The 23,342-nt window shown below is 55.2% G+C and overlaps 2 protein-coding genes across 9 annotated transcripts; both read left to right on the top strand.

Moving 5' to 3' along the window:
• Positions 1 to 3,387: 3,387 nt before the first annotated feature.
• On the top strand, positions 3,388 to 7,055 carry NME4 (NME/NM23 nucleoside diphosphate kinase 4). Its single transcript, XM_045460793.1, has 5 exons — positions 3,388 to 3,556; positions 5,231 to 5,364; positions 5,636 to 5,737; positions 5,849 to 5,961; positions 6,498 to 7,055. Exons 1-5 carry the CDS (start codon positions 3,466 to 3,468, stop codon positions 6,619 to 6,621), a joined length of 564 nt encoding a protein of 187 aa, XP_045316749.1. The 5' UTR covers positions 3,388 to 3,465; the 3' UTR covers positions 6,622 to 7,055.
• A 1,058-nt stretch (positions 7,056 to 8,113) lies between these two features.
• Positions 8,114 to 23,111, top strand: DECR2 (2,4-dienoyl-CoA reductase 2). 8 transcript variants are annotated; one of them, XM_045460790.1, is made up of 9 exons: positions 8,114 to 8,411; positions 9,045 to 9,113; positions 10,267 to 10,318; positions 10,772 to 10,907; positions 11,918 to 12,042; positions 12,114 to 12,207; positions 12,421 to 12,525; positions 16,437 to 16,529; positions 22,547 to 23,111. In XM_045460790.1, exons 1-9 carry the CDS (start codon positions 8,332 to 8,334, stop codon positions 22,669 to 22,671), a joined length of 879 nt encoding a protein of 292 aa, XP_045316746.1. In that variant the 5' UTR covers positions 8,114 to 8,331; the 3' UTR covers positions 22,672 to 23,111. The 8 variants fall into 8 exon arrangements, with proteins under 8 accessions (XP_045316746.1, XP_045316742.1, XP_045316748.1 ...); XM_045460786.1 differs by having other exon boundaries at positions 22,544 to 23,111; XM_045460791.1 differs by lacking the exon at positions 22,547 to 23,111 and adding an exon at positions 17,163 to 17,505 and having other exon boundaries at positions 8,116 to 8,411.
• Positions 23,112 to 23,342: the final 231 nt, after the last annotated feature.

Genomic DNA, 23,342 nt, shown 5'->3' with positions numbered 1-23,342 from the left:
CCCTCCCGTGCATGCTCTCTCTGTCTCTCTCAAAATGAATAAACAAACTTAAAAAAAAAAAAACAGTATGGAGTTTCCCCCCCTAAAATTAATGTGATCCCATACATCCACCGCTGGGTATTTACCTAAAGAAAATGAATATACTCACTTAAAAAGATACATGCACCCCTAAGTTTATTGCAACATTATATACAATAGCCAAGATGCATGTCTGGCAGGCTCAGTTGGTAGAGCATGCAACTCATGGTCTCAGGGTTGTGAGTTCAAGCCCCATGTTGGGTGTGGAGCCTACTAAAAAGAAAATAAGAGCACCTCAGTGGCTCAGCCGGTTGGGTGTCTGACTTTTGCTCAGGTCATGATCTCACGGTTCCTGAGTTTGAGCCCCACATGGGGCTCTCTGCTGTCAGCACAGATCTTCTGACCCCTTCTCTTTCTGTCCCCCGTTCGTTCTCCCTCTCTCTCAAATCAAATTAAAAAAATAAAACAAAACAAAACAAGAATAGCCAAGATATGGAAGCAGCCCAAGTGTCCATCGATAGATGAATAGATGGGGTGCCCCCTGGTTGAGTTGGTGGAACGTGTGACACTGGATCTCAGAATCATGAGTTTGAGCCCCACGTTGGGTATAGGGTTACCCTTTTATTTATTTATTTATTTATTTATTTATTTATTTATGTTTATTTTTGAGAGAGAGAGAGAGAGAGAGACAGAGCGTGAGTGGGGAGGGGCAGAGAGAGAGGGAGACACAGAATCCGAAGCAGGCTCCAGGCTCCGAGCTGTCAGCACAGAGCCCCACGCGGGGCTCCAACCCACGAACTGTGAGACCGTGACCTGAACCAAGTTGGACGCTCAACCAACTGAGCCCCCCAGGCACCCTGATAGCTCATGCTTTTTATTGCTGAATAATATCGCTGGTAGGGATGCATCACAGAATGTGTATCCATTCACCCCACCGAAGGACACCTTGGTTGCTTCCAAGTTTGGCAATTGTGAATAAAGCCGCTATAAATAACTATGTGCAGATTTTTGTGTATGTAAATTTTCAACTCATTTGAATAAACACCAGGGAGCATGATTGCTGGATCACGTGTTTAGTTTCCTAAGAAACTGCCAAACTATCTTGCAGAGCGGCCGCACCACCACCCTTCATTTCCACCAGCAGCCAGGGAGAATTCCTGCTGTTCCACATTTTTTATCAACAATTGGTGTTGTCAGTGTTTGGATTTTGTCTCTTGTGATATCTTCATGGTGTCACTCTTTTCCTTTATAATGAGTGCTTTTTGTGCCTAAAGAAACTCTTCCCCACAGCAGACTGTGAACATATTTTCCCATCTTCTAAAAGGTTTATATAGATTTTCCTTTCATATTTCGGTCTTTCATATGCCTGGAACTTATTTTTATGTACATCTAGATCGGGTAAGGAGTATTGCCACCTTAACAAGGTTAAGTCTTCCAAACCATGAACGTGGGATTTTCCTCATTTATTTAAGTCTTCTTTAATTTCTGTCGACAATGATTTGTAGCTTTCAGGGTGTAAGAAATCAAAAGGGAAATCTGAGAAATACTTTGAGATGAATGCAAATGAAGGCACACATATAAAAAGTTATACAATAGAGGGGCGCTGGGTGGCTCAGTCGGTTAAGTGTCCGACTTCGGCTCAGGTCATGATCTCATTGTTGGTTCGAGCCCCGCGTCGGGCTCTGTGCTGACCGCTCAGAGCCTGGAGTCTACTTCGGATTCTGTGTGTCCCTCCCTCTCTGCCCCTCCCCTGCTCGCACTCTGTCTCTGTCTCTGTCTCTCTCTCTCAAAAATAAATAAACATTAAAAATATGTTTTAAAATAAATAAAAAGTTATGCAATAGAGCAGAAGCAGTGTTTCGAGGGAGATTTATATCTGTAAATGTCTACACTAAGAGTGAAAAACTGTCTTGTAAAAATTAATGAAGGGAAACCTCATTAAAGTGGAGTCAGGAGGTCGGAAGTGGGACCTGTCACTCAACCTCCATTACAGGAGGGATTGCCAATTACAGACTCCAACACAACTGTCAATTACATTTCAATAGAAAAATAATCTCCGAGAAAGAATCATCAAGCAAAAGCCCCAATAGGGAGGGACACCTGGTTGGTTCAGTCGGTTGAGCCTCCGACTTCGGCTCAGGTCGTGATCTCGCGGTTTCTGAGTTCGAGCCCCGCGTCGGGCTCTGTGCCGACGCTCATGTCTCTCTCTCTCTGCTCCTCCCCTACTCACGCTCTGTCTCTTTCTCAGAAATGAATAAACATAAAGCCCCACTAGGGCGAGATGTGCATTGAATAAGAATACGAAGATAATATGATATAAGAATAAATCACCCCTCGGGGCGCCTGGCTAGCGCAGGTGGTTAAGCCTCCGACTTCCCCTCAGGTCATGATCTCAAGGTTCGGGGGTTTGAGCCCCGCGTGGGGCTCTGTGCTCACAGCTCGGAGCCTGGGTCCTGCTTCCGATTCTGTGTCTCCCCTTCTCTGTCCCTCCCCTGCTCACGCTCTGTCTCTACCAAAAATAAATAAAAACATTTAAACATTTAAGGGACTCCTGGGTGGCTCAGTCAGTTGAGTGTCTGACTTCGGCTCAGGTCATGATCTCACGGTTCGTGGGTTCGAGCCCCGCGTGGGGCTCTGTGCTGACAGCTCAGAGCCTGCAGCTGCTTCGGATTCTGTGCCCCCTCTCTCTCTGCCCCTCCCCTGCTCACCCTCTGTCTGTCTGTCTCTCTCTCTCTCTCAAAAATAAATAAACATTACAAATAAATTAAAAAAAAAAAAAAGGAATAAATCACCCCTGCAACTCAGTCAAAAATAAACTCTCAGCACCCCGGTATCTTTTTTTCTCCAATGGACTATTCTTGAAAACAACCCCTCCTAAATTCCGCCTCCATCTCTGTAAAATCAAGTTCTTCTCCTTTTCCATTAACAGCATATATAGTTTTTCAAAAGTTCATTAAATAAGATCTAGTAAGATATACGATTTCAAACTGGAGCCGGCCACCATCACCACCCCTACACTATTGGAACAAAATACCTGTTTCTTTCTCAACTCCGCCCTCCCCTTCCCGCCCTCCCCTCCGCCCCTCCCTCTCCGGCCCCGCCCCCGCCCCGCCCCTCTCACCTCCGCCCCGCCCCCACCCTCCACTACTCCCCGCCCTTCTCCCCATCCTCCCCTCCGCTCCGCCCTCCCCTTCCCTCCCTCCCCTCCGCCCCTCCCTCTCTCTTCCGCCCCGCCCTCCCCTTCCTTTTCTCCCCTCCGCCCCGCCCTTCTCAGCTCCGCTCCGCCCCGCTCTCCACTACTCCCCGCCCTTCTCCCCATCCTCCCCTCTGCCCCTGCCTCTCTCTTCCGCCCCGCCCTCCCCTTCCCTCCGCTCCGCCCTTTCTCCCTGCGGGCTCCGTTGCCCGCCTTCTTTCCGCGCTCCGCCAGCGGCCCGCGGGCCGAGGGTAATGGGCGGCCTCTTGGGGCGCGCGGCGCTGCCGGGGTTGCTGAGCGGCCCGCGGGCCGCAGGCCCAAGCCTGCTCGCACGCCCCAGCTCGGGTGAGTGGTCCCGCCCGTCGGCGACCGGCGGAGGGGGGAGACGGGCGGGGGCGTAGCCCGGCCTTTGTTGGCGCGCGTGTGGCCGCTGGCCGCCTGGCTGTCTAGATGGCCTCGGGTTCCCGCCGGGCGGGCCGGGGGCGCCCTGCACGTCTTTCTTCACCGCTCGCTGCTCCCCCCCCCCCCCCCCCCGCCATCCGCCCACCGTCCCGGCTTGCTTGGGGGCCGGAGCGGGGGGGTGCCCTCAAGGCTCCAGAGCAGGAGGAAACCAGAGGCCTGGTGGCCACGAGAGGCAGTGATGAGGGTTGCAGCGGACCTGGGGCGGCTGTGGGGGGCATTCTGAGCAGATGAACAGTCCCACACGGAGCCGCTGCCCTCGGAGCGTTTTTCTGCAGGCCCTAACTCCATCCGGCTCATCCCCGCCTGGGGTCCTGGGGCCCGTATCTGTAGCGGGTTCTCCCCGTAATTGCGACCCACAGGGTGCTCCCGAGAGCCAGATGTCTTCGTGTTCCAAACTCTGGAAAGAGTGAACTGCCCCGTTCTCAGGGACAAGTCAGCTGGCAGCCGGCCAGGCTGCACAGACGGCCCCTAGGCACTGGGTTTGGGGGGGACAGACAAGCCAGGGGGGCTTCTTCCAGGAGGCTTCATTCAGTCCTGAAGAGAAGTGGGGGGCCGCCTACTGCCTGCTTTCCAGTCTCTGCACACCTTGTGGTTGATTTTCCCCCCGGAGGGGGGAAGCCGCAGATGCAGACCCCTCCAGGGACACTGGCCTGTCCCCATCCTATCCTTTCTCTTCCAGTTCTGTTCTCCGTCTTTGTGAGACATCCAGGGTTTAGGCTTCTCTCAAAGGCACATTTGACCCTGGACCTAGTGCTGAGGGTCAGCGTAACAATGTGGCAGGGGGCTGATGGGTGATGGGTGATGACGCCTCCTGTCTCCCTGGCAGTGTCCTCTAGAGAAGACTGGGGCCCAGCCCAGTCCCGTATTTGGGTCTGGAAGCGTCCTGTCTTGAAACCCGCCAGCAGCACAGAGTTCCTGTTTGGCCAGTGAGGGTGTGCGAGGAGGAACCCTCTCCTGTCTCCCCACCTACAGACACCCTCTACCTTCCACCTTCCTCCTCAGCCCCCAGCTCCCTTTTGTCCCAGTGTGTGCAGGGAAGGTGCACCTCACTGGTCCCTGGTTCCCCGCCGTTCCTGCACCTTGAACCTAGAAGAGATGGGCTTTGGGTCCTTCCTTGTGTGGCAGGCTGGGAGTTGAGACAGTGTTGGCCATCACTCCCAAGGGTGGGAGTCATAAGCAAGGCCGAGAGTTGTGTCTTCTTTCCAGCGTGGCATCTCTGGGCCTCTGGGTGGCCAGTGAGCGGAGCTATGCCTCCCCAAGTCTTGAAGATGCCTTCTCAGGCACGCTGTGTCCATCATGGGTGCTCCTGCCACTGCATGGGAGGAGCCACGGCCCCTCTGACAGGCTGGAAGCACGGGGGACCCACTGTCCTGCTTGTCCCTGAAAGGCAGCGCCATGCCGGGCATTAGTTGGCTGTGGACCCGGCACTTCTCCCCTCCAGAGCTGTTCTGGAGAGGCAGACACTCTGAGGCCCAGCTGACACCTGGACCCGGGCAGGGGAATCCGGGTTCAGGGAGATGTGAAAGGGTCAGGCACCTGATTCCCCATCTTCTCAAGGAGGGTCTTCCTGGACCCGGGAGCGGACCCTGGTTGCAGTGAAGCCAGATGGGGTGCAGCGGCGACTCGTTGGGGATGTGATCCAGCGCTTTGAGAGGAGGGGCTTCAAGCTGGTGGGGATGAAGATGCTGCAGGTACCCGGGCTCTCGATCCAGGGGTGCCCTCGAGGGGACTGGGAGTGGGGGACTTCTCCTGGACCCCAGCCCTTCACATCTCAGCCCTGCGTCAGGAGCGTCCTGGTATTGGCAGAAGGGGAACGGTGGGGAGGTGTCTGCTGGTGGGCCAACCCGTTTTGCTGCTGTTTGCAAGGTGCCCTGAGGTCAAGGTACCGTGGTCACTGCCCTAGCGTCCAGCGGGGTTCCCAGTCCAGGGGCTCCTCTCACCCCTTACCCCAATGCCACCCAGGCGCCAGAGACAGTCCTTGCCGAGCACTACCATGACCTGCGGAGGAAGCCCTTCTACCCAGCCCTCATCAGCTACATGACCTCCGGCCCCGTGGTGGCCATGGTACGGCAGGCAGGGGTGGCGGAAGGGGTGGAGGTCCCTGGACTGAGCCCAGACCTGCTGAGTCCTTGGCGGTCGCCACGTCTCCCAACCTCCCTTATCTCTGTGCCGCAGGTCTGGGAAGGCCCCAACGTGGTCTGCTCCTCGAGGGCCATGATAGGACACACCAACTCAGCTGAGGCTGCCCCCGGCACCATCAGGGGGGACTTCAGCGTCCACATCAGCAGGTCTGGGGACCCTGACACACTCAGCCACTGGAGCTGATGGGCCAGCTCATCAGGGTTGAGGAGGGCCTCAGTGTGGGGTGGCAGTCTGCTCCCAAGGCAGATCCATGGGACCTGGGCCAAAGTAAAGCCAGAAGAGATTTTCGATGCTGGGATGTCGCACACACCTCACGTTTGCAAGAACAGGTTTTTCGAAGCCCCTTGCACACAGGAGATGATAATGCATTCTCTGTGTGCTGTGTGTGAACTCTGCCGTCATTTTGTTTCCTGACTCTGTGTTGCCAGACACCCCACAGGGTTGGCACTGGATGATTGGTGGGAACGTGAGGCTCCCAGAATGGTCAGGGCAGGTCGTGAGGTTGTGGGTAAGAGGCCAAGGCCAGGCTGGAGCCAGTCTTCCATTCCTGTTCTTGCTTTCCCCTCTGCACAATACCGGGCTTGTTCCTCTTAACAGTACGGAATCGGCAGATAGTCCCCGGGACCCCCAAGGTGCACACTGAACTCTGTGCCTTACCTTTGCCACCTATCACTTGGCACAGGAACATCGTCCACGCCAGCGACTCCGTGGAGGGGGCCCAGAGGGAGATCCAGCTATGGTTTCAGAGCAGTGAGCTCGTGGACTGGGCAGAAGAAGGCCACCAGAGCAGCACCTACCCAGCCTGAGCACCCGGGCTGCCCTCAGCCACCCGGGATCAACTACCTCTGTCGACAAGAACTTGAGCCCACACCGCGGTCTGCCCTTCTGTCCCAGACCACCTCCCTGTCTACCTTCTGCCCCACCCCAGCCCAGAGGGGTTGAATAACCAACTTTATGTGCCTTTTAATATCCTAGCCAGTAACAACTTGGACCAAGTTCTTTCTGTACCAAAGTGCCAGACTGACAGTCTTTGGGGCATCTCCAAGAGTGGGTACTGTGACCTCCCTTCCCCCAAAGCCGGGGGCTGGGGGGTGGGGGGGCGACATTAAAATTCACTGTGTTGTGTATGGGGTGGATTGCTTGTTAGTTTGTGCCATCTCTGAGGTAGGGATGAGGACGAGGACTTTATGCAAAGTTATGAGTTTGAGTGTTGAAATAAAGCGTACCTTCTCACACATCAGTAGGGGATCAATTAACTTCATTGAATGTATCAGACAGGCAGGGGTCCAAAGACCCACAGCCTGAAATGGGGAGGAATCTGAGGTGAGCCCTGGAGCTGGTGCTGCCCATTCGTCTGATCATGCTGAATGAGGACCCGACTGCCTTGGGCAGGACTGGAAGGTGGCAAGAAGGGGTGTGGAGGGGACCCACTGAGACCACCCCCAGGGCAGAAGGCCTGGTAACCACGGCCCCCTCCCCTCTAGGTGGCTTCACGTGGAGACTGGAATTGCCTCATGTCTCCTTGTTTTCACGTTAGCACCATATACCTTACACTTCACCCCCGGTCCTCATGTGTGTCCCGGGTCACTTGTCACAGGTACTGAACATTGCATATCATTACATCTGCTGAGGCCGCCTTGGTCCTCACTCTACTTTTTGACATCTTTGAAGAGAAGTGCCCGGGTGGCGGGGGCCTTTAAACGCTAAGTGCCCCCCAAACCAGATGTTTTAAATGCACAGCGGGGCATGCGAGCACCGCCTTAACTCGGGCACCAAACGTCCGCAGTGTCTGGTTGGCTCCGACCACGGCACTGACTCCCAATATCGTCAAAAGGACTCAGGGACGGAGACGGTTCAGAACCGTGCCCATTTAGTCTCCACGGCGGGAACCCGCCGGCCGCGCGGTGTTCCCCGAGACCTACCTCCAGTCCCAGCGGGTCGCGCGGCCGCTGTGGGCGGAGCGTCACGGGAGCGGCGAAGGCCGCTGTGGGCGGGGTGTCTTGGGAGGAGGGCGGTGGATGCTGTAGGCGGAGCGTCCTGGAAAGAGCTTGGATGGAGCTGTGGGCGGGGTTAGCGGGGCGGTCGGCCCAGTGGGCGGAGCGTCACGGGAGAGGCGAGGGCCGCTGTGGGCGGGGTGTCTTGGGAGGAGGGCGGTGGATGCTGTAGGCGGAGCGTCCTGGAAAGAGCTTGGATGGAGCTGTGGGCGGGGCTAGCGGGGCGGTCGGCCCAGTGGGATGAGCGTCACGGAAGAGGCGAGGGCCGCTGTGGGCAGGGCATCCTGGGAGGAGAGTGGAGGCCGCTGTGGGCGGAGCGTCCCGGAGAGGCGAGGGCCGACTCGGGCGGGGGCGTCTGGGAGGAGCAAGAAGGCGGCTGTGGGCTGGCCTAGCGGGGCCTCCGGATCTGGGTCCGGGCGAGTGCTAAGCGCCTACGCTTGTATCCGGCGGTGGGTCTCCGCTGCTGTCGGATCCTGGGTAGGTCCCTGTTGTGCTCGCCGCCCTTAACCCGCACCGAGAGCCATGGCCCAGCCGCCGCCCGACGTCAGTGAGGACGAGTGTCTTCCCGAGTACCGCCATCTCTTCTGCCCGGACCTGCTACGGTGAGGGCCGAGTCGGGGGCTCCCTAGGGGCGTGCAGCCTCTGCAGGGGTGGCTCGGGGACCTGCGCGCTGGGGACGCAAGTGCTCTGGTATTTTGACATTCGCCTTGTTGGGAGCACGTTCTGTTTGTCTTGGTCAGTGGCGGTGGAGTGAGGGGCAGGTGGAGGAAGGCTTGTGTGTCTTGAAAATATTTCTCACTGATAAGTTTCTTGTTTTTTTTTTTTTTTTTTTTTTTTTTTTTTGTTTTTTGTTTTTTAAAGTAGGCTCCATGCCTTGCCCAACGTGGGCTTGAACTCCTGACACAGATCAAGATTCGCAGGCTTTACTGACTGAGCCAGTTAGGAGCCCCTTAACTGATAACTTTCCGAATAGAGGTTTTTAGGTTGAAATAATCTTTTCCCTGAAAACCCGGAAAGCATAGGAATGCAGCCTTTAAAAAGTAGCGTTTCATTTTCTTACAAAAGTCATCCCTGTTACTTACTAACAATTCAAATCTGATAGAAGTGCCCAGTGCAGGCAGCCAAAATCTTCCCAGAACCACTGGCTTCCTCCCACCCACTAAGTCAACAAGCATCTCTTTAAAGTTCTTCCTGTTAAAAAAGATAAGTAAATAAAGTGCTTCCTGTTTTCTTAGGGACAAAGTGGCCTTCATCACAGGCGGTGGCTCTGGGATTGGGTTCCGAATTGCTGAGATTTTCATGCGGTGAGCACTGCTCTGTGTACTCTGTGCACTCCCAGCCCCCTGAAACTTGTTCCACTTTGCCTGGACCCCGCCGGATCCTGAGATCCCTGGGCAAGATGCTGGGGGGAGGTGGGAACCCCTCTAGGCCACAGGGCATCAGAGAGCATCTGAAAGGGGTCATGCGCTTTCCTGAAGGAGGCAGAACTCTAGGGTCTTGTCCTAGAGATTAGTTGAGCCGATGACTCTGGCCCCAGCACCCTTGTTTATACAAAGAGGGAGGGTTCAGCAGGTTGAGGTAACTGCTGCCAAGCTCCCTGGGGCCTCGTGGAGCCAGGGTCAGGATGAGCTGAGTTGACGCCAGTAGTGTGGACAGCACAGTGTCTCTTGGGACAGGAGATCTTGATTTCAGGCCCAGGTCAACCACTTGTGCCCCCACCCCCACCCCAGGAAAGGACCAGGGTTAGGCTGGGGTTGAGGAACAGGAAGCCTGCTGATATCCTAGAGACCCTCCCCGGTTTTCCCCAGGCCCCCACTTTTCATACCAGAGAGGTGAGTCTCACTGGGTGAGATTTGGGGATTCATCCATTCCAGGTGAATTTATTTTCCGAGCTGGTGACTTTGTGCATGTTGCTGCTCTGAGCAGAGTGTAGCCAGCTGTGCTGAGGGGCCTTTTGAGGATTAGATGGGACCTACTCAGCGGGTAGTAGCTGCTGTTGTTACTGTGAGGCTGAGTTTGTCAGGAGGCGAGGCAACGCAGGGACCCTGGCCTCAGAAGGGGCTCTCTCTGTCCTTCACTCCAACTTCACAGGGAGAGGCCAGGGCACATGGGACCAAGCCAGGGGGACCCAGCAGGGCCCATACAGATGCCTGGGCTGTGCATCTGAGGCTCACAGCTGCCTCAGTGCTGTGCGCATGGTGTTTGGGGCACGGCCCACGTGTCTCTGTGGCTGGGATACCCTATTGCCAGAGGGACCCAGACAGGAGACCCCAGGGTGGACACCATTGGTGCGGCTGGCTCTGCTCAGACGCCTGTGTTCTCTGCCCGCTGTGCCTTCAGCCCGGGGCTGAAGCTTCAGCCCAAGAGAGCCTTGGGGGAAGGGAGCTCTGCCTAGAGCACCGGGCAGGAGCCCACCTGGACGTGTCCCTTGTGCCTTGATGCTCTCACGCTTTACAGGCACGGCTGCCACACTGTCATTGCCAGCAGAAGCCTTCCAAGAGTGTCAATGGTGAGTGGGTTTCTCCTGTGCCCACCCCATCCGTGGCTAGCTGTGGGGGCCCAGAGCCTGTGCCTGGAGGGTCCTGAGGCCCAGAGGATGGTGACACTAAAACCTGTTCCTCCCCCAGATAGGGAACCTCAGTGGAAGTGGCCTCCTCCCAGGGACACCCCTGGCTTTTTACAAAACCTAATTTTTGTGAGGAGGCCCTCATGTTGGGTGGTATTGTTGCCCCAAGAGAGATCTCAGCTCATATGGATTTTGAGGGTGGTTCACAGGTCCCGTCCACCTGGGAGGAGAGTCTCACCCCTGCCACAGCTGGTCTCGGGGACGAGAAGTCAGCGGGGGCCATTGTCGACCCATGACCAGTGACCAGTGGCCTGGAGGGTAATGTGGAAGGAGGATCCTGGCTCCAGGCCAAGGCCACTGGGCCGCTGTCCACCTCTCTTCCCATCTGGCTTCTAGGCTGCCAGAAAGCTGGCTGCTGCCACTGGCCAGCGATGCCTGCCTTTGTCTCTGGACGTTCGCGCTCCCCCGGCCATCACAGCTGCTGTGGACCAGGCGCTGAAGGAGTTTGGGAAAATTGACATTCTCATTAACTGTGAGTGGCTGCTGGGTGAGGCCCGGGGGCCTCTGATGGGTCACAGTACCAGACCTCCCTGTTGCGGGGGCCTCAGGACTCCTGTCCTGGGCCCCTGGCTCCTTCTGGGTCAGTGCAATCACGGAGGAGGTTGGACATCCTATGAACTTGGCTGGATCACAGAGCTGGGGCACTCTCGTGTCTCAAACTTCTCCCTTTAAAAAAAAGATAGGCTTAATGTTTTTTAGTAGGGTTCAAGATGTACAGAACAATCAAGAAGCTGGTACGCAGAATTGCACCCCCCCCCCCCCCCGCACACACACACAGGGGCCTCTTGTTAACATCCTGCACTTGTCACAGTCGGTGAACCAGAATGATAGGTATCATTAGCCAGTCTGTAGTTCACGTCAAGGTTCACTTTTTGCTGAAATTCCCTCTTAGAAACATGGGGTATATAAATCTCCTGCAGCTAACGAAGTACCACGAGCTGAGTGGCTTAAAACAATGGAAATACATTCTCTCACACTTGTGGAGGTCACAGATCCAAAACCAAGGTGTCGGCAGGGCCGGCCCCTCGGACGGGCCCCGGGGAGAGTCAGTCCCCGGCCTCTCTCTCAGCTTCTGGTGTTGCTGGCGACCCTCGGTGCTCGTTGGCTTGGGGCCGCGTCGCTCCAGTCTCTGCCTGCCTCTTTGCATGGCCTCCCTCGTGTTTCTCTGTGTCTTTTCTCCTTTCCTCAGGGGGACACCGGTCCTTGGATGTAGGCCCCCCCTAAGATGATGTCATCTTAACTTGATTGCCTCCAAAAGAGCTCATTTCCAGATAATTCTCACTCACAGGTGCCAGGGATTAGCCCTTCATGTGTCTGTTTGAGGAGCACAATCCAACCCAGGAGATCCATCCTGCCCTGTCATGCAAGAATTTACCCAACTGCTTGGGCCCCTCCCCCGTCTAGCCTGGACCATCCTGAGGGTCCCTGTGTCCTAACTGCCTGGAGCTCCAGCACCAGCCACTGTCTCCTTGCACCCCGCAGGTGCGGCCGGAAACTTCCTGTGCCCTGCCAGCACATTGTCCTTCAACGCCTTCAAGACCGTGATGGACATTGACACCTTGGGCACCTTCAACACGTCTCGTGTGCTTTATGAGAAGTTCTTCCGGGTGAGCGTCCTTTCCACGTGGGAAAGGCGTCTTCTGGCCACCTGCTCACTGTGCTCCCCCGTGTGTTCCAGGACCACGGAGGGGTGATCGTGAACATCACCGCGACCCTGGGCAGCCGGGGGCAGGTGCTTCAAGTGCACGCAGGCTCTGCCAAGGCGGCTGTGGGTACGGGCACACCCTCTGGTCTGCCTGCCTGGGCTCCCGTTGGGTCCCTCTCCGGCCTGTCCCTGGAGGCCCACAGTGTCCTGGTAAAGCTAAGCACAGTGGTGGGCAGTGGAGAGGGCCGGCCCTGGCCCTGAGCCCCAACTCATACCCCAGCCGCCCCAGAAAGCGGAGCAGCCCTGCACCCCTCCTCATGCCTACCTTCCTTCTGTGCAGATGCAATGACACGGCACTTGGCTGTGGAGTGGGGTCCCCAGAACATCCGTGTCAACAGCCTCGCCCCTGGCCTCATCAGCGGCACAGAGGGGTTCTGGCGGCTGGGTAAGCCCCTTCCGGAGCTTCGTGCCCCCCAGTACCTCTGTGGGCTCCCCTCCCACCTGGCTGGGACAGGCGCACGATGAGGGCCGATTCCTCATGGTTCCCAGGGCTGGCAAAGAGTCTGTCCCCAAGCCAAGTCTGGGCCGTTATTGGTGAGCACACCTGTGACAGACTAACGGTCAGCCAGACGTGGGCAGCTGTTCCTCGGAGGTAGAGGCTACACGGCTGCTGGCCTCGACGTGTGAGCCAGACACAAAGTGGGATACCCGTTAGAGCTTCCGGAACCCTGACCCTGTGTGTGGCAGAAAGCCCCGTGCTGCTTCTGTAGCCATGTTCTTTCTTACCTTGCCTGTGCCAGCCCTGCCCTCGGTGTTCCTAGATGTGGTTTAGGGAAAGCTGGGCAGAAGGGAGTGGAGGGCCCTGGGTCCCAGGGCTCATGGTGCTAAGCCACCTGCTGCCCTTCCAGGTGGCCCCCAAGCCAGTGTCAGCACGAAGGTTCTGGCCATCCCCCTGCAGAGGCTGGGCAATAAGACAGACGTTGCCCACAGCGCGCTGTTCCTGGCCAGCCCTTTGGCATCCCACGTGACCGGCGCTGTGCTGGTGGTGGACGGCGGGGCGTGGCTGACACTCCCTAACGACATCAAGTTACTGGCAGATTTTGAATCCTTCTCTGCTAAGCTCTAGGTGATGTGCTGCTCCCACCTTTAGGGTTCACCCGTGTCCTTGACCCCCTCCCCGAAACCCCCACCCGGGGGGCTGATGGGCACTGCTGGGCCCTGTTGTGTTTCACCTCCGTCCTTTGGGTGTATTTCCAGATGTGTTCTTGGGAACTTTTGGGTTTCGACTACCCCAGGAGGCCAAGCCGTGGGTAGGGCAAGGCCAGGGAGGCGTCTTTTTGAGCTGGTGGGGTGGTGCTGGGAGGGGGCCCGGCCCAACGTAGTTGCACCCCAGACCTCGGGGCCTCTCTGCAAGTCAGGACGGGCATGCTTGCCTGCAGCAGATGGGAACCCCTCTCTTTGGGAGCTCCCCTGGATGACCTTCTCTGGAGGCCTGGGGGCCTGCTGGGCCCATGCAGGCATGGGGAGAGGGTACCCTTGCTCTCTGCCTTCCCCTTCTCTTCCACTAATCTCCGTGCTGCGGCCAGCCTCTGAGGCCTGCTCACCCTAGTTCCCTGAGCAGCATATTCCTCTGAGAAAGGCTGAGGAGGTGGCTCTGCCTCTGAGCCCCTCTGTCCCCCAAGCCTCCTGGGTCCCCAACTTCAGGCTGAGGGCAGGAACATTCTAGGGTCGTTGCTGACTCCTGTCCTGTCTGAGGGGTGGATGTGGTGGAGGGATACCCCAGGAGCTCACAGCGTATGGTTACAGCATGGAGGCATGGTTGGTTCCGTAATGACCCCCATCCACCCTGGAGGTGGCTTTGTTGGTGGGCACAGGTGAGGCTGAGAAGCCCCTCTTCTGAGGCCCTCTGTGGTTTGCTTGCCGGCACACACGTTCTCAGTGCCCGGGGCACGCGGGTGACCGGGCAGTGGGAGGAAGTGCGCCCCGGGCTGGCACCACAGTCACTGGGCTGAGGGACACTCATCTTGGGGAGCTCTGGAAGGTTGCACAAGGGGTTGCTGGCGTCCATCCCCCTGGGAGACGCATGGGGCCCGGCAGCCTGCTCTCGTGGCCCGGCGCTGACGGGGATCTGCGGCATGCTTCCTGGGTGCTGCCAGGGGCTGCGCAGGAGGCAGACGCTGGCGCCCCTCGGTCTTCCCCCGTGACCTTGGCATCTGCTGCAATTCCAGACAGGTGTCTGAAGCAAAGGAGGCCTTCTGAAGGGAATCTCGTCCACAACCCCTCTTGGGACGCCTCCTGCGGTGCTCTTTCCAGGACCTGCCTCCCACCCACAGAGAGCATCAAACTGGACAGTGCAGCGGCATCTGAATCCGAGACTGGCCTCTCCCCCGGGGGGCCATGCTGTGTCCACCTTCCCTCCCCCCGGCCCCATCTCCCGTGCTCGGGCAGGAGTGACCAACCAGACTATGATGCTGCCCGCTGAGCTGCCCGCACCACGCGGGTGTCGCCAGAGGGGCTTTGACATTCCAGAGCTGCCCCAGGAGTGGGGATGCAGCCAAGGTGCTGCCCCACGTGCCTGCCCTGCCTCACCCCGGCCTGGGAGGCCTTCATTCTGCTGCTGCAGAAAGCGGGTGTCCCATGGGTGTCCCGAGGCAGCCCTGCTGCAGAAAGCGGGCCTTTCAGGCTCCCTGTCTTCCCTTCCTGGCTCTTCCATTTTGGGATCTTATTCGGCCAAACCAGGAAGCCAAACCAGGGAGACTAGAAAAGCATCTTTGACCCCTCCCACCCCAGGCCTGGTATCCTGGATCCCCTTACCAGGGTGTCGGGCTGCATACGGGATCCCCCGCCTGGGGGTCACCCATCCCTATCAGCCTCTGGTGACACGGGCTGGGTTGCTCCCCACCTGTTCTGGAGCCAGTCTGTCCTTTGCTGGGACGTCCTAGTGGACTTAGTCCTTTGCCATTCAGAGACTACTTTCTAGGTCCTCCAGCTGGCCATTGTCTTCATCAGCACCTCCCATAGTTCCAAAGGGCTCAGAAATTCTGGCCTCGGGTACCTCGGGGGCTCAGTCGGTTGAGGGTCTGACTCTTGATTTTGGCTCAGGTCGGGAGTTCACGGTTCGTGGGATCCAGCCCTGTGCTGACAGTGGAGCCTGCTTGGGATTCTCTCTCTCTCTCTCTCTCTCTCTCTCTCTCTCTCTCTTTTTTCCCCTCCCCCGCTTTCTCTCTCTCTCAGGATAAATAAATAAACAAATTTTAAAAACTACTCTTTTTACTATGAAACATCTATTTGTTGGATTTTGCGAACGTTTTTTTATTCTTCGCTTATTTTTGAGAGACAGCGAGACAGTACAAGTGGGGGAGGAACAGAGAGAGAGAGACAGAGACAGAGAGACACAGAATCTGAAGCAGGCTCCAGACTCTGAGCTGTCAGCACAGAGCCCAACACGGGCTCAAACTCACAAACCGTGAGATCATGACCTGAGCCGAAGTCGGACGCTTAACCGATGGAGCCACCCAGGCGCCCCCGCAAAAATTTTTAGGGGGAAGAGGGTGATGCTTGAAAAGAATCATGGGTGATCCGGTCATTTGGAGTGGGGGGTGCTTCCTTCCTGTCCTCCTCTGGTGAGGGGCTTAGAGGCCGCCTCCCGCCTCCTACCTGATACTTCCTGAGGCACAGGCACTGGGAGGCTGCCTGCTTCCCTGGTGGGAGGGGGTGTGCTCAGACCAGCCAGGTCCCCAAGGGGGCTGCCTTGCCCTGCAAGTCCCGGTTTGCTCCTGGACAGTGCTGGCCGCCGTTAGAGCATGGAGCTTCAGTTCTCTGCCCCAGGTGCCACATCACACGTCCCTTGTCCCGGAGCCTTTGTTCCGTGGAAAGAGACTGTACCTGTCTTTGAGGGTGCAGGGGAGTGGTAAGGAGGCCCCAGAACCACACTGGCTGAGAAGCCACCTGGCAGAGGGTGCTCTACTTGCTTTAAAGGTGCTTCTTGTCACGGAGACCGGAATGTGGTGGCATCGTGTCCGCCAGCAAGGCAGACGAATGGGTCCTTCTCATGCAGCTGGGTGGGAACACAAAGCAGTGAGAGTGGTTACTGGGCAGGCTGGCCAGTGAAAGGCAGAGGCTGTCATCAGACACCCCCCCCTGCCCCCCCGCCGGCCGAGCTCGGGTTGCAGTCTTTCCTTGAGGAAGGACCTGGGTGGTGGCCAGAGGTAGGCTGACGGCCAGGGTCTCTGCTGCCTTTGAAGGCTGGGGCGCGCAGCTGAGGTGCAGACTCCCTCCCACAGGGGATCTGGCCAAAAACAAAAACAAAAACAAAAACAAACCACTTGCTGGGACTCAACAATGGCTTACTTCCAGGGGGACAGAGTCTGGAAAGAAGGTTGCAGGACCAGGCCTTTTACTGCTGCGTCAGCGTTCTCCGAAGGAGCAGGACCAATAGGATATATAGAGGTACACCTGAGGGGGTTTGTTAGGGGGGTGGCTCACACCACTGTGGAGCCCCAAGAAGTCCCACGTTCTCTGTGTACGAGCTGGAGACCCAGGAAAGCTGGCGGTATGATTCAGTCCGAGTCCGAAGGCCTGAGAAACAGGCACTCTGGTGGCCAAGGGTAGGAAAGGATGGATGTTCCAGCTCGAGCAGAGGGAGAGGGCGTCGTCCTTCCTCTGCCCGTCTGTTCTCCTGGGGCCATCAGTGGATGGCATCAGTGATGCCGCCCACTCTGGTGACGGCAGATAATCTTCACTCAGTCTACCAAATCCAACGCCAGTCTCTTCCAGAAACACCCAGAAAAACTGTTTTACTCTGTCGTTGATTGCCTGCATGTGGTGGTCATTTGGCTGTGAGATAGACCCTCTCTGTTTGGCTCCCTGCACCCACCCAGGTTGTCCCTTGGGTCTTGGGAGGCTGCTGGCGGCCCCTGGGTCACAGGCACAGTCAGCGGTGCCACTTGCTTGGTGGTGAGGCGGGTGGGCCCCACGCACAGGCTGGCGAGAGGACCAGGGGGTGCGGGCAGACGGCCCCAGCAGTGGCGCTCAGGCTCTGTGGCGATTGACAGAGAACTAAGTTGTCCTCTTTCACATTAGCCATCTCTAGATTCCCTCAGGAAGTGTCAGGTTCTTTGAAAGGATGGGTAATTCCGTGCACGTGAACCCTGGTCAGAGTTTCCTGCAACCTTCGCCATAGAAGCTGATCTCCGGGCCGCCCTGAGCTCCCCGTTCGATGGTGAGGGGGTCCCGCTTTCATCCCTTCGAACCACGTGAGACCAGGAGCCAAAGCAGAGGACTGCCAGCCACAGAGGCAGTGCAGCCTTCCAGCCTCTCCCGTTCCTTCACCAGCGTCTCAGGGAGCAGATAGGCATTTTTGAAAAGCTCTGCGTGCCTTATCTGTTGAATGAATAAATGAACCAATCCCAGCTTATTCACCCTATGCCGTGTGAGCCACACAGATCATTCCCGAGACATCCCACCATGCAACGGACGTTCGGGTGTTCTCGCCCTTGTAACACAGAAGGCAAAGGAAACCTCGAAATGGTCTGAAATAAGGAGTGCTGATTTGGGGAGTTTCTCTCTGCTCACTCCTCCTGTCGTCATGGTAACTTGGTAGAATTCGGCGGTGGCTTGTATGAGCTGGCTGTGTCCTTGGTGTCACCTTAGAAAGGCCCAGAGGTCAGCACCAGGCACTAAGGCTGGTTTCCCAAAAGCCAGACGTGAGCCGTGCCCTTCTCTTGGTCCCTGCGTTGGCACGCCCTCCCCGTGTTTGTCTCTGGTCGCTCTGGGTCGTTCACGTCGCCCCTCCCCATCCCCCTCTTCGCTCACACACTATCCACCACACCGAGCTCCTGCTTGTGCCCGGCACCCTGGCTGAGGACCGAGGCGTGGGCACCCCCGAGTCTCCTGAACTTCTGCGCTCTCTGCCTCGGCATCTGTGCACGTGGGCTCGCTGAGTAAAGCGGGAAGAATGAGGAGTCCCAAGAACCCCCACAATTGGAGGCTCAGTAGATGTTCCTCTCTCCTCTGACCCTCCCATCACCGTGTCCTTATCCTATGGATTAGAGCAAGCCCGCTTCTCGCAGTCAAGCCCCCGCCCTACATAGCAGGTCCCCGGGAGGGGGAGGGCCTTGCTCCTTCCTGCCCCGCATAGAGGCCCAGTCACGCTGCAGCTAGGTCCCCTGGAGGAGGGTCGATGAACTCTCCAGGGTAGGGTTTCCCTGGTGGCACATGGGCCCCCTCAGGCATCTCCCTCAGGATCCTGAGGCTAGTCTGTGTTGGATGCTGGCCTCAGAAATCTGCTCTGGGGGCGCCTGGGTGGCTCTGACGGTTGAGCGTCCAACTTCGGCTCAGCTCAGGTCATGATCTCGAAGATCACGATGTCAAGCTCCGCGTGGGGCTCTGTGCTGACAGCTCAGAGCCTGGAGCCTGCTTTGGATTCTGTGCCTCTCTTCCTCTCTCTGTGCCCCTCCCCCGCTAGCACTCTGTCTCTCTCAGAAATAAACCTTAAAAACATTTTTTTAATTGCATCTTAAAAAAAAAAACAAAAGAAATCTACTCTTACTCTGGCTGTTCAGATCCAAAGAGAGGGAATGTGTGAGAACGCTCCTGGGCTCCTTCACTGGCTCCAACGGTGGGTGTGTTAGGGCTCTAGGGCCCAGGGGTGAGCACCCCTTCCTTCTTCCGGCTCTCCCTCTCCCTGGGAACCTGCACATTCCCCTCGCTGCACATCAGCTCTCTCTACGGCCAGGTCCCAGCCACTGTGTGTTCAAGCTGCAGCCCAACCCCTGGAGAGAAGGGCTACCTTCCTTCCCTCAGAGTCACATCCCCAGTCCTGAGGAAAGGTACCCATTCACTCCGTTCGGATCAGGAGTCTGGCGCTTTTCAATAAGCCGCAGCCAAGGTTTGATCACACATATGAACACGGCAACTCCCATTACCGCCACGGGCTTGGACAGGAGCTGCTTCTAGAAAGTGTGTTAGCAGACCATCCCATGTGGATCCTGACTGACACCAAGGAAACTCACTAAAGACCAATGTGTCGCCTAGCGTGCTGATGTGTGTGTGTGTGTACTCTTTTCCAGTGACCAGGTGAGTCTTAGGTCTCCTTCTGGTGAAATCCAAAGGCCGGGTGGAAGATGACAGAGATTGCCTAAGTCTGTGCTCTATCCACACTCCCCGCCCCTATCTCAGGGCCAGGGCTCTGCCCTACTCAACCTTTCTGTCCTGGGGACCATGGCGGAGACTGAATCTTTCTTTGGACTTTCCTTTTCCTTGCCCTTTGTAACTCGGTTCTTTGGTGAAACAGTACCCCCCCACCCCCACCCCCCAGACAGGGAGTTGATGGATTTCACAGGCTTCTCCCTGGACTCTGGTGCAGATTGTTGGGAGCAGACCCACATAACTTTCTCAACAAGCAGAGGATTCTATGACTCTTTATTCATTTGTTTCGATTACCTCTTGTATTATTTCTTCCAGTAATAAATGTAATCAATATGGGTCTCACTAACTGAACTCTCAGAGGATACTTTTATTGCCAATTCTTGGAGTTTGAGGGGCACCTCATCAGATCCAAACGTCAGAGCATCTCGAGGAGACAGTACCTGACAGGTGTCGGTTGAGGGATGAGAGGTGTCTGTCATAAATCTGCAGAATTGGGGGGCGCCTGCGTGGCTCAGTTGATTAAGCCCTAGACTCTTGATTTTGGCTCAGGTCATGATCTCACAGTTTGCAAGATCGAGCAAAGAGCCTGCTTGGGATTCTCTCCCTGCCCCCCCCCCCAAATAAATAAACATTAAAAAAAAAGAAATACGCAGAATTATCTCTTCTGCCACCACGTGTAACTTGGACAATTTTTACGTGATGGGAGAAGAATGATGGAAATTACATCTTCAACTCTTCAAAAAGCATGACCTGTGGCCAAAGAAAAGAAGCTCTGAATCCCGCACAAAACTCTCCCTGCTAGCTCCTCACGCCCATCCCCCAGCCATGCTTTGGGCCCCGGGGGGAGGTGAGGTGGGTGCAGACCGTAGGCTACAAAGCGGTCTGGGCACGGCTGCGGGGACTGGCGAGGCCCGTCATCACAGGAAGATGCGAGCAGGTAACGACAACGTCAGAGTGAAATGTTTAAATAAGAAAACCATCCAAACCTCCGCCGAGTCAGGAGGAATTAGACTGTGCTTTTACAAACTCATGTTCTATTTTTACTCTGAGGAATGTACTTTACTAAATTTGAAAGTGATGAAAAAAATCCTTCCCCACTGAATAAAATATCAGTAAACACGAGTGTGGCTCTGTGCTCTCCACTGCTGGAGGCTAGCGGGGGAGGGAGTGATCTAGACCGAAAATTTACTTCCAAGTTTACTTACCAAGTGCAAAATGTTAATCTAGTTTTCAACACTGAGAATTAGAAATCGTTGGCCTGAAGTTTTTGTTTATGGCTTGATTGAGGTGTAACTGACATACAATAAATTGTATGTGAAGTGTATAATTTGAAGATTTCTCTAGGTCTATATCCATGAAAATATTACCACAATCACCGTCACCTGCAGAAGTTTCCTCCCACCCCTTGTTAGTCCTCTCTCACCTCTACCTATGCCCCTGTCCTTAGATGACCTGTCCGGAATGACAGCTCAGGGCATGGGAGGACAAGGCGAGACCAGACAGAAAGGAGGGGAGCCTCTCAGGAGAAAGGTGGGGACAGTAGGAAGAGGTGCTGGGCCCTTTTCGGGAGCACCAAGGGTAGGTCTGCTTGGTGGTCCTGCTCCTTTGTCACCCTGGCCCCATCATAGGTCTGTGGCCGGTCCCTTCTTTCCCCAGAATAGAGCTTCGCCCTCCTCCTGTGCCCATCTCCAGGCCACCCTCATGGCCTTCCTGGGGTGCCAGCTGCCCCATGATGCCCTGCACAAGGCTCTCACTTGACCACTGGCTGGCTCCAGCCTGGACTTTGAGCTCTGGGACTCAGGGCTGGCTCTGAGCACAGATGTGCAGCAGCCTGGCCCCCAGAGCTCACTGAGGGAAGGACCTTGGGAAGAGCCTTCACTGCCCAAGAGCCTGCTTCCCAGTTCTCTGATCCGTGTTCTCATCATCCCTTCACTTTTGACGCCTCCTTATTCCCCAGCAAGTTACACAAATTACTTTCCAATATTAAAATGAAATGGCTGATACGGGGCGTCTGGGTGGCTCAGCCGGTTGAGCGTCCGACTTCGGCTCAGGTCATGATCTCATGGTTCATGAGTTTGAGCCCCGCGTCGGGCTCTGTGCTGACAGCTCCGAGCCTGGAACCTGCTTCAGATTCTGTGTTTCCCTCTCTCTCTCTCTGCCCCTCCCCCACTCTTGCCCTGTCTCTCTCTCAAAAATAAATAAAGATTAAAAAAATTTTTTAAAAAGAAAATAAAATGGCTGATAGAGAAGACCTCACAAGGGTGGGGAAAGAACAGATAGTTTTGATGAAACTGGCTATTAAGTGAAAAAAATAAAGCTGGGTCTCTATCTCACATCACATCAAAATAAAAAAATTCCAAATGAATTAAAGACATACTTGCGAAAGGAAAAACTATAAATACAGGCAGATATCTTTATATATATATTTTTTAAGGGGCACCTGGGTGACTCAGTTAGTTAAGCATCTGACTTTGGCTCAGGTCATGATCTCACTGTGAGTTTGAGCCCCACATTGGGCTCTCCGTTGTCAACTCAGAGCCTCCTTTGGGCCCTCCACCCCCCTCTCTTTGCCCCTCCCCTGCTAGTGTACTGTCTCTCTCAAAAATAAAAATAAACATTAAAAAAAATAAAATATTTTAAGTAATCTGTATACCCAACATGGGGCTCAAACTCACCGCCCCAAGATCAAAAGTCACATGCTTTACCAACCAAGCCAGCCAGGCGCCCCCATAGACAGGTATCTTTGAGACTTTGGGTAAAATATTTATTTACCTAATTTTAACTGTTTACAACTTTGATTTTTTTAAATGTTTGTTTATTTCTGAGAGAGAGAGAGAGCGAGCGCAGGGGAGGGGCAGAGAGGGCAAGGGAGACAAAGAATCCGAACCAGGCTCCAGGCTCTGAGCAGTCAGCAGAGAGCCCAACGTGGGACTCAAACTCGTGAACGACCTGAGCTGAAGTCGGACACTCAACCGACTGAATCACCCAGGCGCCCCAGTGAAATTCTTAAAACATATGGACCAGCCTGGAAAATAGCACAAGACATGCAGGTATTCCCTACCCACATTTACCAGATGCTGATCCTTTGTCCTATGTGTTCTCAGCCTTTGTGTCTTGCAGGGACATAGCAATATAGCTAAAATTTTACCCTGTGCCCCTTTCCTCTTCCAGCCCCTCAACATAACTCCCACTCTTGTTTTGTTATTTTTACTACAAATGAACGCATTTGCAGCAATTTGTGGTCATTGACCACATTTTTAACCTTTGCAGAAATGGTATTACACAGTCTCTGTTCCATAACTTGCTTTTATCAGCAGTGCATTTTGGAAGTCGGCACAAGCTGACGTGTGCACCTGTGGTTCATCCATCAGACCTGCTACAAAGCATTCCCTCACCATCGACGACACCTCAGCCATTCAGCAGTCTCTTCGTGCGAGCATGAACACCAGTGCTGTCAAACACCCCTTTCCTGCCTCCTCATGGGCTTGTGCAAACTTCTCCCCTGAGGCACTGGAGGTGAAAGTGTGGAATCGAAGGGCACGGAGACCCTCAGCTGGGTCGGTAATGCGACTCCCCATGCTCTGCCGGGTTCAGACTTGATCCTTACTGATTGGTGTCCAAGGACACCTTTACTAATTCCCTTGATTTCCAATGGGGTGAGCATCTTTTTTATGTGTCTATGGCCGCTTGAGTTTCCTCTTCTGAAACTGCTTATTGTTATTCTTTGCTCATGTTTCTGCTGGGATGCTGTTCTTTTGGGTTTTGAGGAATTCTTTGTGTATTCTGGAAATGAATCCTTTGTCAATTACATCTGTTCTAAATGTCTCTTTCAAGTTGCTATGGACTAAACTGTGCCCCACAGATTCATTATTTGAAGCCCTAACCCCCAGGCAGGGAGAAGATGTTTGCAATATTAAAGACTGATTTTATCTGTAGATAATGTCAGAGAATCTAATAAAAAAAACAAGTAAGTGCTACGACTGGGCAATTCACAGATTTGGGATCCCAGTTGGTCAATAAACACAACAAAAAATACTCAACCTCACTAACAGTTAAGTTCAAATAAGACAAGATGCCATTTTAAATTCATGGGACTAGCACAGACAGCAGAAA

Source organism: Leopardus geoffroyi, chromosome E3 (assembly GCF_018350155.1).
Source record: "Leopardus geoffroyi isolate Oge1 chromosome E3, O.geoffroyi_Oge1_pat1.0, whole genome shotgun sequence".
NCBI lineage: Eukaryota > Metazoa > Chordata > Mammalia > Carnivora > Felidae > Leopardus > Leopardus geoffroyi.
Note: the sequence above shows the minus strand (reverse complement) of the source record. Positions and strands in the feature narration are given on the sequence as shown.